The sequence below is a fragment of the Suncus etruscus genome, chromosome 1 (genome assembly GCF_024139225.1).
Source record: "Suncus etruscus isolate mSunEtr1 chromosome 1, mSunEtr1.pri.cur, whole genome shotgun sequence".
NCBI lineage: Eukaryota > Metazoa > Chordata > Mammalia > Eulipotyphla > Soricidae > Suncus > Suncus etruscus.
This window is the reverse complement of record NC_064848.1, coordinates 62,986,201-63,001,102: the sequence shown is the minus strand read 5'-3', so window position 1 is coordinate 63,001,102 and position 14,902 is coordinate 62,986,201. Positions and strand designations below refer to the sequence as shown.

Below are 14,902 nucleotides of genomic sequence, written 5' to 3'. Positions count from 1 at the left end.
ATTTTCTGTCAACACTCAATCAACTGCATGTCCTTCTCCAGGACCTGAGTTCCTTTCCAGCAGTTCTATACCAGCCTGTCTATGTCTTGTCAGCACCCTCACATCTGGCACATCTGGCTTCTCTCCTCCTTGAGCTCTAGATCCTCCAAAACTATATGACTCAATTTTCTTCTGCACCACAGAGCACTAAGCAATGGTGACAGTGTAGCTCACAGGTGAGACACAGCTGAGGTCCCCACTGAGACCCATAGAACCACTGAACTATGGTCATATGTATAAGCAGATCTATGCGTGAGAAGTAGGATATTTTAGTGCATGAAGTTTGGGGAACTGGAATGATAGAACACCAGGTAGAGAGCTTGCCTTGCTCACAACCGATTGATCCTTGACAAATCCTAAATCTCACCAGGCGTGATCCCTGAGTGCAGAGCAATGAGTAAGCTCTGAGTACCATGGGTGTTGAATCTCCCTCAAAAATAAAAGCATGAACTTTGAACTAGAGAATACAATGGACTGATTGCAGGCTTTGTATGTAGGAGCTGTTGGTTTGAGCCTCAGCATCATGCGGTCCCCTAACGCTGCCTGGAACAAGTCTAAGCACACAGAGCTGGGAGTAGTCTCTGAGCACTGCTGTGTATGATCCCAAAACAAACAAGTATGAACTTTGACCTTGGACCACTTGAGTTCAAATCTTGATTCTCCTTGTCCCGTCTTGGATAACTTACTTAAGCTTTGCATTATATTCCATAAAATGGGACAGAATTGTCTAATTCATGACCTCATTGGGTGGTGGAGGGTCACATGGGGGTGAACCATTTACAATTGTGAGAATGCAGTTGGATACCTTTTAACTTCTATATAAACACCTGGGGATGGGGGGGTCATCTTCAGGGGGCAGGATATATGAGCCTGGTAGTAAACTGCTGAAAGCTATTTTATTAGTTGGTGGGGTTCCAGTCCTCTTACAGAAGTCATTGTAAGATAGACTGGCATTTGGGCCCATTCTATACCTTATGTGGTATAGTCTTGTGGACTTCCCTGCCATAATGCTGCTTATGCCTCTGGTAGAGTGAGTCCTGGGCTGGCATATGGAAAGGGGCTGAGGCCCTGATCTTCCTCTGTGGACCCAAATCAATCACCTCCTAGGACTTGCCATGGGGGTCAGTCTTCCTTTCTGAAAGTAGCAACAGAGTTCATGAGGAAGAACCCAAGAGCCCTTTTGACCCAAGAGGAGGGGACTATCTGGACTCCACAGTTCTGCTTCCAGGCCAGTCCACTTCCTTTCAGCCAATACTTCAGACCTCAGCTGTAATGACTTGGGATGTCCCACCTTAGCTGAGATCTTATGGAGAGAGGGGGCTGCCTTTTCCAGTTGTGGGTGCTTGGTGAGATGCGGGTTAGGAGATGTGGATTGGGGATACTCCTTAAATTGCTTCCCAGGGCTCTCAATTCTGTGGGCTGCATGCTCTGTTTATTCTCAGCTATCCTGAGAAGTCCTGGAGCATTTGTGCTCTGGAGACTTCTGAGAGAAATTCTAGGTATTTGCTCTCCTGCTGCAGTCCCCCTCCTGGGAACAGACACTAGAGCTTGTGTATGTTAGTTCTTGTAGGGTTTGTTCTTGATTTTTGTTCTCAGAGCTTACTTCTGGATTTGGGCTCAGGAATAATTCCTGGTGAGGCTAAAGGGCCATATGGAGTGATGGGGATTGAACCAGGGTTGGTTGTGTGCAAGGTAATTGCCCTGTCTGCTGCACTATCTCTCAGGCCTCAGAGCTTGTGCTGTATGAAGAGAGAAATGTCAGTCTCGAGGTGGCAGGTGGAGCAGCCTGGAGGCTGGAAAAGATGTGCCAGAGCTCTGACTAGAGGTGCTCTGATGCCAGTTTCTGCATGGCTGGCCCTGCAGGGAACATTCACTCATGCCAGCCAGACACAGGCTTAGAAGCTTTGGGAGGTGTTGATGAGAGTTGATTCCCTGAATTGATTCTACAGCGCTGAAGCTCATTTTAGTGGTGGTGTGCTGCCCTATTGCCTTGCTAGGCCCTAGTAGGGGTAGGGTGGGGTTCCTAGAGAAGCTCCTCCACATCTTTGGTCTCTTCTAGACTTTCAGTCCTCAATATTTGGAAAACACAGCATTCTAAGTCCTTCCTTTTCCATTATTTTTTTTTAACCACATCAGGAAGGCTGATGCAGGACCTGTCTTAGCTCCCAGGGCTTACGTCCCACCCACAAGCAAGAACAGATGTTCAGACACAGACCTGGTGGTGAAGGAAGGGTCCCATCTTAGTTCTCTTCTTAAGAGCAGAGGAACTGTGATATCTCCTGTGGTGTTCTGCTACCTTGGAGGCTTCTTCCTCCAGGCCTGCAGTCCAGCCCCTCAACTCCTGCATTTATATCCTTGGAGCCTACTAACTACCAAGCCCTTGATGAAGGCAGGTTTTCTGGGTGTCAGGCCTGCCTTCCTGACAGAAACCTGCAGAGAGGTAGACACACCTCTCTGGGTCCCACTGCCCAGGGTACATCTTACAACTTTCTGCCTTGTCAGTGGCCTAAGATGTAGCTCAGGCCATATGATGAGGCACCCAAGGGGAGTCCCAGCCCTGACAATGCAGATGTAAGACAGGCCAAGCCTTCCTGCTGCTGCTGCAAGTGTTTCTCCAAGAAGAGTAGGGCATTTGAGGGAATATCTAAAAGCAGATGTGGCTGGGTAGTGCAGATTGAGGGGTAAGTGAAGGTGAAGTACAAGTCCTGCTTGAGGAGTTGAGAGCTGGCAAAGCTCCGGAAGACTATTAAGTTCCCACTTCTTGCTGAATGGAGCCAAATGTGTGTTTGCCTATGAGTGTGCAGGCATGTGTGTATGTAAACACATGTATCAGTGTGTGTTTATGTATGTACATGCCAAGTGTAGGCATGTGTGTACACCTGAATGTTTGTGCATATGAGTCTCTGTATTTGTATGTATTCATTTGTATACATATGTATATTTCTGAGTACGTTTGTGCGTTGAGCATTTGTGAGTTTTTATATTTGTGTGTACACATATATGTGTGAGCCCATGCATTTGTGTGTATCCGTGCGCCCATGTGTGTTTGAGTAGGTGTGGGAATCTTTGCATTTTTGTATTTTTGTGCATGTGTTATGTGTCTGTGTGTGAATGCATGTGCATGCAACACACAAGCGCCAGGGCTGGGGCCATATGGATGTTCTGAGCAGTGTCTGGGGAGTGTGGGCATGAGCTGCGGGCCACAAAGATGTTCATGTGTGATTTGTCTCTTTGACTTCTCAGGCCGTGACTTGGCGAGCACGACCCTCCCTGGGTATCCTCCACATGTGCCCCCCGCTGGACAGGGCAGCTACTCGGCGCCCACGCTGACAGGGATGGTGCCTGGTGAGTTCATGTAATCTGTCAGCATCTTTTCATCACTCAATGGATGGAATTTCAAGAGGTGGAGGGATCCCACCAACAGAGCTGTGGCCTCAACAGAGCTGTGAGCTCAGTCTGAAAACTGTAGGTGGGACCTGCATTGGGGCTGGGCCTCCTCCTGCCTGTGGGCAGGGCCTACATTGGAGGGAGTAAGATCCTACCTCTGGACCATGGGCCTCTCATAGAGGGGGTTTTACACTTGACACAGTGTCTCAGGAAACTGGCGGGGCCACGAGACTGCTGCAGAGTGCACCCCATTCTTTCACCTCCCAGCTCATGTAAGATGAATCCACATTACCACTTTCCAGGTAGTCCCACAAGCCTGATCCTAGGGGTGGTGGGGCCTGTGTCCTGATTCTCAGCCAAGCCTCCTCTGGCCCCTAAAAACTGTGCTTCTGGAGCCAGAGACAAGTCTGTTTCTTTCAAGACATCTGGCAAAGAGATTTCCCCCCCCCCCCCCCCATTGCCCTTCCCAGTGGAGTGGCACCCAAGGTAACAACAGTGTCAGCCGATCAGGCACCAAGGTCCCTCACCCAGCCCAGGTACCATAAGTGCCCTGCTTTGGTGTTTAATAAACCCCTGGGACTATCTCTTGTTCTGAGCCATCAGAGTGGCTGCACACATGTCCAGGGCTCGAGCCAGCTGCCTGTTGCACTCAGCACCCACTGGCAGCCCTTTTGAAGAGAGGTTTGTATGGCTCCTTCCTTGGATGGATTAATCTCTTCACAGCCTCATAGCCATGCTTTTGAGGAAATAGAATCTGAATAAGGGCTGGAGTTCCCTGAGGCATGTACATGGGGAAGAGAATTCCTCTCAGACTCAGAGAGGAGTTACCCCTCTCTAGAGCCTGCCAGACCCTGCAGAATCTGAGTCCTGACTCAGACCAGGACAGTGTACCAAGCCACAGGGCCAACTTCTCTGGACCCCCCTTCTCTAGCCTGCCCTGGGCTCCTGCCTAAATAGCTTTTCCCCAGCCCAACTTCCTCCCAGCTCTGTGTCCCCGAACCCGAGGAAAAATTGGAAGGGATGGGACAGGGGATGAGGGCAGGTTGGAATCTGGGGGCCAGGATGGTATCTCAGGACCAAGCAGAGTCCCTGAGGGAGGAAACGAGGTCTCTGGGGGTGCGTTCATGCTCTTGCCACCCACCGAGTCCTGGCAGAGATACCTAGGAGTCCTGGCCTCCCCATTCCAGCCCGACTTCCAGGCTGTTAAGAAGACGTACTTAACAAGGTAGGAGGATGGAGCATATTTCATTTAACGGTTTGTTAGCTTGATTTATGACTTTTAAATATGAGACATATGGGCAATGGCCTCCGTGGTCTCGGCCCTGGCCACTGTTATTGCGGTGAGGCCTGCAGATTCTGCTGCAAAACCTTAGTCTTTTTAGCTGCCAAGATAAGCTGTAGCCAGTCACAGGACAGTTTCCTGGCTAGTGCCAGGGTGTAGTGTGTGTGTGTGTGTGTGTGTGTGTGTGTGTGTGTGTGTGTGTGTGTCACACCCTCCAACTCTTATACTCTTTTTTTTGGGGGGGGGGGGACTTTGAGTCATACCTAGCAGTGCTCAGGAGTTATTTCTGGTTCTACACTAAAGAATCATTCCTGGCTGGCTCGGGGTACCATAAAGGACATTGGGGCTCAAATTCAGGTCAGTCACATGCAAGGCAAATTCCCTACACACTGTGCTATCACTCCAGCCCCAACTCTTTTACTCCTATGGTCATTTTCTACAAGTCAGAATACTCTTAGGAGAAAGCTTTTCTGGTTTTATTTAACCACTAAGTGGTCCCCTTATTTGAGTGGCTCTTTATAGATGCCAAGTGCTTTTCTGAGAGTTCTGGGACACCCCACCCTGTGATCCCAGGGGATTCCTTTCCCCTTCTCCCACCTCTTCCAAAAGTGAAAATAGAGACTCAGAGTGGTTAGGGGGTGGCCCAAGGCAGTTCAGAGGGCAGGCGGGAATCTGGGTCTCCACTATCCTACTCAGCATCTCGTCTCCTGGACAGTCTATGTAGGTGCTGACCCTGAGTCTGTTACTGCAAAATTCTCCGGGGCACAGTATCGCTGTGCAGTCCACTTTGACCCAGCCAGCCCTGCTGACTCCATGTTGTGAACTCCAAAGAATTCTGGGAAGCAGCTGAACTCACCCATGTTTATCCACACAGTGTCTGCCCTTGACTCAGGATCGTCTGGTTTGGGCACAGAAGGGGTTGCTCCCCTGTTCTTGGAGAATAAGGGAGTTAAACTAGGAAAGGCAGAGTCTAAGCAAACCTGCAGGTTGCAGCAGGGGGCAGGAGTGCAGCCTGCCGGTTCTTGAGCCTCAGAGCTCATGATTTCCTCTGCTCCTTCTTTCCTTTTTTTTCCTTTTTAAAAAATATGGAATGCTTCACGGATTTGCATGTCATCCTTGCACAGGGGCCATGCTAATCTTCTCTGTATTGTTCCAATTTTATTATATGTGCTGCCGAAGCAAGCACTTGTTTCTCCTTTTTTTATTCCTTGTTTTCTCTTCTTCTACCTTACTCCTAGGTCCCTCACAGTCCATCAGTGCTAGGCAACCCCTATCAGAGCTAAAAGTCCACTTTCAGCAGAAATCTGGTACCTAGTTCCTGTTCCTCAAAGCCTGAACCCTTGTTTTGTTTTTGGTAGCCTGTGGGCCCCACTACATCCAAATCTCCATTTCTTGGATGGCTTTATGAGGTAACACTGGCTCTCACACATGCTCTGTGCTAGAACTGCCCATCATGGAGGACCTACCTGTCCCTCCAGCAGTCCAGTTCTGTCATATAGCACCAACTTGGCGCTCCAAGAGCCTTTTGGGACTCTTCTCCATGCCCTCCTCCTGGTTGCCCACTCAGGGCTCCCTTCTGGGTTAGGGGTTCACCTCATTCTTTGCCTGGTTGAAGATAAGATCTCACTTCCTCTTCCAGGTTGAGCAAACACCTCACCTCTCCAGATTTAGCCTGCCTGTTGAGGTTATCTTGTTCCCTTCCCTTCCCTTCCCCTCAGTTGGGGCTCCTGCAACAATATTTTGGTTGCTGATATGTTGTAGGTCATGTGTGTTTGTATGTGTGTGTGTGTTGGGCGGGTGAGGAATTAAGAGTGGATGGCCTGAAAAATGAATATTGGTCCTCATTCTCATTTCTTGCGACGATTGACACAAAAGACCCCAACAACAGAAGTTTCTTCCATTGGTGCCAGAGGCCAGAGGTGGGGACTGGTGTTTATGGGCCACAATTGCAGCATGTCAGCAAGACCTGTACAGGAAGTTTAGGGGGCAGGTGTGTTCCATTCTTTGCCTCTTTTCTTAGTTTTAGATGAATCACACCTGGTGGTGTTTAGAGGCTGTTTCTGGAAACTTGCTGGGGGTCAGGGGTTGCTCCTAGTAGTGCTTGGGGGAATCATGCAGTACCAAGATAGAACTCAGGTCTCCTGCCAGTACAGTGCACAGAGCCTACTGAGAAGCATCCTTGCCCCCTCATCCTCACTAAGGCTGCAGACACACCTGGCACTGGCCATACACCCTGATCCTTGAACCTCTCTACCTCCTCTTTATCGCACTGTCTTTTGGTGTGTTGTGGGGTGTCCTCTTCACCTCCCTCAGGTGACTGTGCACAGGACCCATCCAGGTTCATTTTCTTATTTCAAGACCCTTGAGTAAGTCACATCTATAAAGAACACTCCCTGCAGAATCCTTTGCCCAGCACGGTGCCTGCAATCTAGTGTGAATGACAGCATTTTTTATCCTACACACAAACCTTTCTGATCTTACAGAAACATACTAGCTTAATTCTGCAAAGTCTCTGTATAAACATAAGTATGTCCATCTCTCATCCATATGCAAGTTTGCTTTCATCTTTAATATGTGGTACAATTAGACATAGGCCGAATTATTGTTTTAAAATAAATCTCTTTGTGATTTATCACCTGTATGTTTGAGCTGTAAACCTATTTATATACTCATAGGCCTGGCATTGTATAAATGTCTTTCTAATGAAAGATGCCAATGGAAGAAAATTAAAAAAGTACTAGACAAGTCCAGCACAGAGAGAGAGAGAGAGAGAGAGAGAGAGAGAGAGAGAGAGAGAGAGAGAGAGAGGGGAAGAAGAAGGAGGAGGAGGAGGAAGAGGAAGAGGAAGAAGAGAGAAAATAAGGAGTGGTGGGAGATTGGGAGATGTCCCCCAAAGGAGCTGGAGCTACCCTGAAAGAATGCAGCTCCCCAAAGACTGACCAGCAGTGGGCCTATGCCTTTCTGAGCACTGTTCCTCTCAGAGCTTGCCTGGCCAGCCACTGTAGAGAAACATCTTAGATGAGGTGGTTATGGGGACTCCAGTACTACAATGGCTTGTGAAACAGACGCTGTATGTGGGTTCAGGTGGTGCTTGTATGTGGAGTCAAAGCACCTCCTTTTCCATCCACACTTAAAGACCCTTCCCTGTAGTTAGAGCAGAAACTGTGGGAGTGGGCAAGCATGGTAGGGTGCAGCAGAGGGGAGTCAGGACTTAGGTAGAGACTGATCTGTGCCCTCCCTGTGCTCCTGGGCCAAACCTCAGGCTTGGAGAGTTTTCTCAATGGCCTTAAATCTTGGCCTTTTCTTTCCTCACATCAAGATCCTGCTGGAGCCTATTATCTTCTGGCCTTTGCCAAACTGTCCACCCGGCCATCAAGTCTGGGACGCCCACCTGTTGCTCATTTCTGACTTTTTGCTGCCCTCTAGTGGCTTCCAGTCATGCTGCCATTCCAGGAATAAAACTGACCCCAGAGACCGCCCCTACTAAAAGGGCACAGGCAGCTGTACTTTCTGTTCATGCATTTATTTTTCAAATGTTATCTGAGGGCACGACATCTCAGTGTTGGGGTTCTAGGTGATTCAGAGACAGCCACTTCACTCAGGGAACTCAAAGTCAGGTTGGAGAGACATCCCTGGGACTAGAGAAATAATACAAGGGTTAAGGCACCTGTCTTGCCTACTGCTAACCATGTTTCAACTTCCACAACCACATATGATTCCCTGAGCTCTTCCAGAGCAAGGAGTAAGCTTTGAGCATTGAAAGTGTGGCCCAACTTCTCCCCCACCCCTGCAAAAACCTCATCCTTGTCTGTTTTGTGTTTTGTGCAAAAGTTTTATCTAGGAATGTGCAAGGTGCTAAGGTGATGCAGAGGAGGGGGACTGCTACATTTATGAGGGCCTCTGGGGAGAGGAGGGAGAAAACAGGGAAGACTTTCAAGAGGAGGGGATGTGAGCTAGGGTGACCTTGAAGGAAGTATGAGACTGTTCAAGCTTCTCAAGACTGAGAGGTTGGAGAACATGGTGGAGTGAAAGACTTGCACAGATCCACAGCCTGAGGAAGACTGAGGGGGCAGTATTAGCAGGAGAGAGAAGTAAGGTTTGTGCAATCATGATACCTTGTACCCACCCTGGAAACCTTTAGACTGAATAGCAACACACATGGGGCCTCACCATTGGTGAACTCTGCTGGGTATCAGAGGTGAGACTGTTGTGTCCTTGGGATGGAGAGGGGGCTCTGAAGGGACCATATCTGGGCCATTACTCTGGGAAAGGGTATGGTTACCCTGAGAGCCAGAGCAGAGACTTGAAGGCAAGGAAGCAGGAGTCTGCCCATGCCAGCAGTGAGACTTTAGATTTCCTATGTCCATCCCCACTCTTCCCCCGCCCAAACAAGAGGCAGAGAGACTAGGCAAGGCTCTGTCAAAGTTTCTAGGTCCCCAGTGTCCCTGTCTGCTCATGTCACATCAGAGCTAGACTGTCCCCTCTGTTTTAAGGTGTCATGGGGTCCTCCAACTACCAGCATCCTTCAGATCAGGAGCTGGGACATGAGCAGACAATGGCTCTGGGTTAACCTGAGTAGATTATCCAGAAGTAGGGGTTATTAAGAAGAGTATCCAGAAGTAGGGGCCAGAATGACAGCATAGTGGGCAGGGTGTTTGCCTTGCTTACGGCTGACCCAGATTCAATCCCCGATATCCCATATGGTCTCCTGAGCCTACTTGGAGTAATTTATGAGCACAGAGCCAGAAAAAAAATCCTGAGCACCACTGGGTGTGGCCCAAAATCCAAACACAAAACAAAACAAAAAATAAAAAACCTCCAAAGGTGGAGTGATGGAAGGGGACCTGTTCTCCAAAATCCAGATGAAATGTGCAGCTGCCCTTTGAGGATCCACCCCTAGAATCAATAATCTTGGCTTTGGAACCTCAAGACCTGAGAGACAACAGGAAATGCCAAGATTTACTCTGTCCAGGAAGTACCAGCCCTGGAGCCAGAGAAATAGTCCAGCAAGTAAGGCTCTGACCTGGTACACAACTTTGTATGGGGTTCAATCCCTGACACCCCATATAATTTCTTGAGCACTGCCAGGAGTAATTCCTGAGTGCAGAGCCAAGAGTAAACCCTGAGTACCAATAGATATGGTTTAAAGAAATAAAAACAAGAAACAGTAGCCTTTTATGTGGTGCATCTGCATTGGGTGGAATGGAGACTGCCCCTTCCCTTTGGATGCAGCCTTTATGGGGACATTGGAGCAGTTCCTCCTCACATTAGGGGTCCAGTTCACTTTTCAGCACCCTCACTGGTTCCTCCTGAGGGCGGTAGGCTAGGCCCAGACTTGAGTCCTGGAGATACAAAGTCTGAGTTCCTGGCTCTAGGTTCTTCCAGCTCTGCCTCTCCAAGAATGCTGGTCTTAAGAAACAGAAAGTGAATTGAGACCTGTAGTTCTGACAGGGCAGGGCTGCCATCAAGTGTTAGACTCAGTGATGTGGTGTAGGTTGGGCCTGGTAATCTTTAAAATGTCCTTAACCCTGAGAAGTTGAGTTCCTAACTTCATGCCCAGAGCCGTGTAAGGGTGCATAGCAGAAAGTATGGGTATCCTTGGGAAAAAGAGCCTTAGCTCAGTCCCATGCCAGAAAAGAGCCCTGGGATTGGGCAGGGCCAAACCCCAAGATTTTCTGCTGCTCTTCATAGTGTCCTACAGCATCCATTATAAGGACGATGATTCAGTTTGCCCCTTTCCTGCCCCTCATTGGGTTGGGGTTGTTGAACTCAGGCGATACTCACCAGAGGTCACTGTGGTGCTCACATACCTTGTCCAAGCTCCTGGCCACATACTGAAGGTCTGGTACAGCACCAGGGTCCCAAGTTAACACAAATGGGTATTGGTGGGGATCAGCCTTGCATTTCCAAGGCAGGTGCTTTCTATTACCCCTTACTCCTAGGACCATCTCCTTCCAGAGGGCCTACAGAGATGATAAGGATGTATTCTAGATAGGATCAAGTGAGGAATGATGTCAGAACTGCTCTCCTAGGGGTGGAGAGATAGAAGCCTTATAGGGAGGAGCCTAATAGGGAGTCCACTCTAGAAAGGTTTTCTGTGTGAGAACCAATTCCAAAGGGCCCAAGACTCAGAGCAACCCCCGGGGCCATGGTTAGCAGCTAATGGTCCATACTTCCAGCCATCTCTTCTTGTCCTTTCTGTGAGACTGTGAGTGGGTTTTTACCAGCAGCTTGACCTCTTGGAGAAGGAGATGCACAGCCCAGACAGGGCTCCCCACAGGTCAGGGAGCAGGACTCAGAGAAGCCCTTGGATCCAAGACTTTAAGAAATTCATGACAAATTGGGATCTGATCAAAATTCTTTTCTCCTCTAAAATTCTGTAGGGGGAGTTGGAGAAACTGGTCTTACTTAATGCTAAATTAGATATCATCCAGTTGTAACATTATTAAGTTAACTTCATTAACTTACATTTAATGCACATGAAAGTTTCTTTCCTCTGAACCTAACTCTTAGGTTGAATTTTTTCACGTGGCAAGATTTTCCAAGTCTGTGCCTTGAGTGCTGAGAAATCATAGCCATCATAAATCAGATTAAGTTACTTGTGGTCAAATAATTTCAGAAACAGAAAGAAGCCTTTCATATTTTCAGAGCAAAAGCATCATTACTGCAGTGCATTCAGTGTGTGATTTTCTGCATGGAAGGGTGAGGAGGGGACATCTCTATGGGAAGGAAGTGCTGGGGGAGGGATCCTAATTTCCCACTGAGCTGTATGGAGCATTAAAAAAATAGTAGAGGCACCTTGAGCTAGCCAGGCTGAAATAGTCATCTAGTCATCTGTCCTTTTACTCATCCATCTTTCAACCGCCCATCATCCTTCGTCTATTTATCCACCCATCATCCATCCATTATTTTATCTTTCCTTCTCCCTTTCTCATTCCTCTGTCTTTCTCACATTTTATTGCCCACCAGCATTTATTAACCCTCTGCATGTGCCAGGCATATATACCTATGCCCACTAACTCAAATACTGTGTGAGGCTATAATTGATTTGTGGCTTTATTTTTGGTCTAGAGGCCAAATGCAGCCATGCTCAGTGGCTACTCCCAGCTCTCTGCTCAGGCACCTCTCCAAAGACCGCATAACCTCTGAGGATTACATTCAGGCCTCCCACATGCAAAACAAATGCCCAACCCTCCAGCACATGATGCTCTTTGCACATTTTATTTTATTTTATTTTGCTTTTCTTTTTTTATAATTATCTTTATTCAAACACCGTGATTACAAATATGATTATAGTTGTATGATTACAGTCATGTAAAGAACACCCCCCTTCACCAGTGTAACATTCCCACCACCAATTTCCCAGATCTCCCTCCCCCCCCCCCACACCTGTACTCGAGACAGGCTTTCTACTTCCCTCATTCATTCACATCGTTATGATAGTTTTCAGTGTAGTCATCTCTCCAACTGCACTCATGCACGTTTTATTTTTATTTGGGGGAAGGCTCCTCCAAGGCAGTACTCAGGGTACCCAGAGCTATTCGCATCCATTCTAGGCCCACTAGGGCTGGCTAGACAGATGAAGTGCTACTCTGCCCCTTTAATGTCTGGGTCACCCTTCAGTGGTCCTGGGGGTGGGGTATTAGTTCATATCCCTGCAGTATTTAAAACAATTCTTGGGTGTTTTAAGTCAAGGTTTTTCATATTTTTGGGGTGGCCCATAGGCAAGTGGATAGACATGAGGGCAGATGGTTCTGGGGGACCACATGTGGTTGTCTGACAAATAGGGCTAAGACTATGAGGAGGCCAGGCCTAGGGGGTTCACTTTCCTTTTGGGAAAAAGTTGAAATACAGGCAGGTCATAGTATTTCACCCTAGCTCAGGACAAACCAGATGGCTTCAGAGAAAGGCCTATATTGCTGGGGTGCACAGTTAATCTGGGAGTCACTGTGCCTAGTGTCAGCTGTCTCAGTCCCTCCTGAAGCTTGAAGGGAGTGAGAGATAAGGGGCTCAGGGCCCAGGGCAGGGTTTCCTGGGTGCCTCCTGGAGTGTGCTGTTGGTCTACCTAGCCCAGAAGTCCTTCATGGTCCTTCCTAACAGGGAGCCCAGAAAATCCACTTAGGATTCCTACACCTTTTCATGTAGGGTGTGGCTCTAAGACCTGACTCAAACCCTTTTAGCTGGGAATCTTCCTACTGTAATTCCAGTGTCTGGTTCTAGCTGAGTTTTACAGCTGTACCCTAGACCACAGCAGCACCACAGGGTTGCCTATCTTTGCTGATTTAAAACTCCTCCTGAACCCTTTTCTCCTGGATGTGCCCCTGGAGGCTTCCTCCTCCACCCTGTCTTGCACACACTGGGTGCTCTATGGGTCTGGGGGCCCATCTGAATCTGGCACACATCCTCTCCTCTGGTGAGGCTTAGGATCTGGCTGTGTAATGAAGCCGGGCTCAGCTCGCCTTCCACGCTCCCCACTCTCTCTTCCAATATTTGTTCTGGCTCAATGCTGGAGGCCTGAGACAATGGCCCTTGTTACCCTCTGTTTGAGTTATTTATTTTTTTCACTTTTCCCTCCTTCCCCTCTCAGGGGACTTGCCTCTCGCCCTCATCCCTCATGTTTTCCCTTTCACTCGACTGTCACTCTCATTGTCCTCCAGGGGCCCGGCATGCAGGGTGACAGGCTCAGGGAGCCCAACCGGGCTGGGGAGGCTAGAAATATAGTCATTAAGGGGACCCACGAAGCCCAGATGTCCTCCCTGAATGCGGGTAATTTGTTTTTAATGAAAAACCACGCGGTGACCCTGAACAAATGAATTTTCTTTATAAGAGGTCTATGTGCTCCAGCTTCAATAAAGGGCCTGACTTGGGGAGACACAGATCAGGGTGGAGAGAGATGAGAAAGAGAGAAGCAATGAGAAAGAGCCTGAGGAGAGATGGGAGAGGAAAGGGCGTTTTTGGTTGGTTTTTTTTTTTTTTTTTTTTTAGAAACATGAAAGCAGGAAATGGTTGAGGGGGCTGCAGAGAGATAGTACAGTGGGTAAGGCATTTGCCTTGCATGCTACTATTTGGGTTTGATCCCTGGCATCCCGTATGGTCCCGGGAGCACCACTCAGGTGATCCCTGAGTACAGATCCAGGAATAAGCCCTGACGACTGGCCGATGTGGCTTCCAAATTTAAATAAAATTGGGGGCCAATCAGATGAGCACTGAGAAAGACCTGCAAGCTACGGCCTGGGTTCTGTCCCCGGCCCTACAGGATCTCCTGAGTAGTGCTAAGTATGACCACCCTCAAACAAAATGACAGCTCCGTGTTCATTCTCTGTCTTTGTGTTAAAGGTATCTGAGGCCTTAGAGATGTCCTGTTTGAACAGAATATAGGACTGTGTTCCTCACTATGAGCAGATATGTCCTCTCTGGAACACTGTTAAGGATTCTCAGCCTCCTTTGTTCATGATCTGGGTAGCCCCAGCACTGTGAGAGGTTTCTGCCCATCACCCAGAAATCAAAGCTGAGTCTGAGGACAGCAATAGTGAGCTGGCTAGGAAAGGGCTTGGCCAAGGTGGGCGCTGACATGCAATGTTCTCTGTGTGCACGTGGGGTCTGAGGTACACAGAGGTACCACTGCACTTTCAGCAGTCTTGGAGAAAGCAAACCCTTTCCCTAAACTTACTATGGCAGGATACTCTCTTACTGTGCCTCCTGGGCTGGCAGCATCCCAATCCACCTTTCTAGAAGAAAGGTGCTTCTTCCCCCTGCTCCTTCCATCCTCTAGCATAGTAAACAGGTTGGATTTTGGGACTGGTGGGAGGGGCTCTGGACCCGCTGTAGGGCTGATCTCCCTGGGGTGGTCTAGGCGACCTGATTTCTAAATATCTCAGCGCTGGTGGCCCACTTTCCAGATATGAAAGTGTCTTTTGTGCCCTCCGCAGACCAGGCCATCCTCTACTTCTTCCATCTCTGCTTCACCCATCAGAGTCCACTAGACTATTAGAATATAAGAAATGATTATTTTCTTTTCTGAGGTTCACTTGCCCTCTGGAAGCTGTGACCTTATTAGGACATTAAACAAGTAGAAAGATCTGGCCTTGATCTGTTAGAGGCCTCAAGTCTAGACTAGCATGGGGCTAGTCTACCATGGGGCTCTGTTCCCAAGGCACCAGCTCCCCACTTCCTGGCACAGCCAGCCTGCTCTGG

At 48.5% G+C, this 14,902-nt stretch overlaps 1 protein-coding gene and 1 non-coding gene across 2 annotated transcripts in view; one reads left to right on the top strand and one right to left on the bottom strand.

Annotated features, from left to right (window-relative positions):
* Positions 1 to 14,902, top strand: part of PAX5 (paired box 5) — a 182,891-nt gene that overhangs the window by 139,405 nt on the left and 28,584 nt on the right. The window contains exon 8 of the mRNA XM_049773776.1: positions 3,283 to 3,384. Coding sequence (XP_049629733.1) covers positions 3,283 to 3,384 — 102 coding nt within the window. The remainder of the gene's footprint in view (positions 1 to 3,282; positions 3,385 to 14,902) is intronic.
* LOC125996348 (U6 spliceosomal RNA) lies at positions 5,788 to 5,894 on the bottom strand. Its single transcript, XR_007491253.1, has one exon. It is a non-coding gene; the product is annotated as a U6 spliceosomal RNA (small nuclear RNA).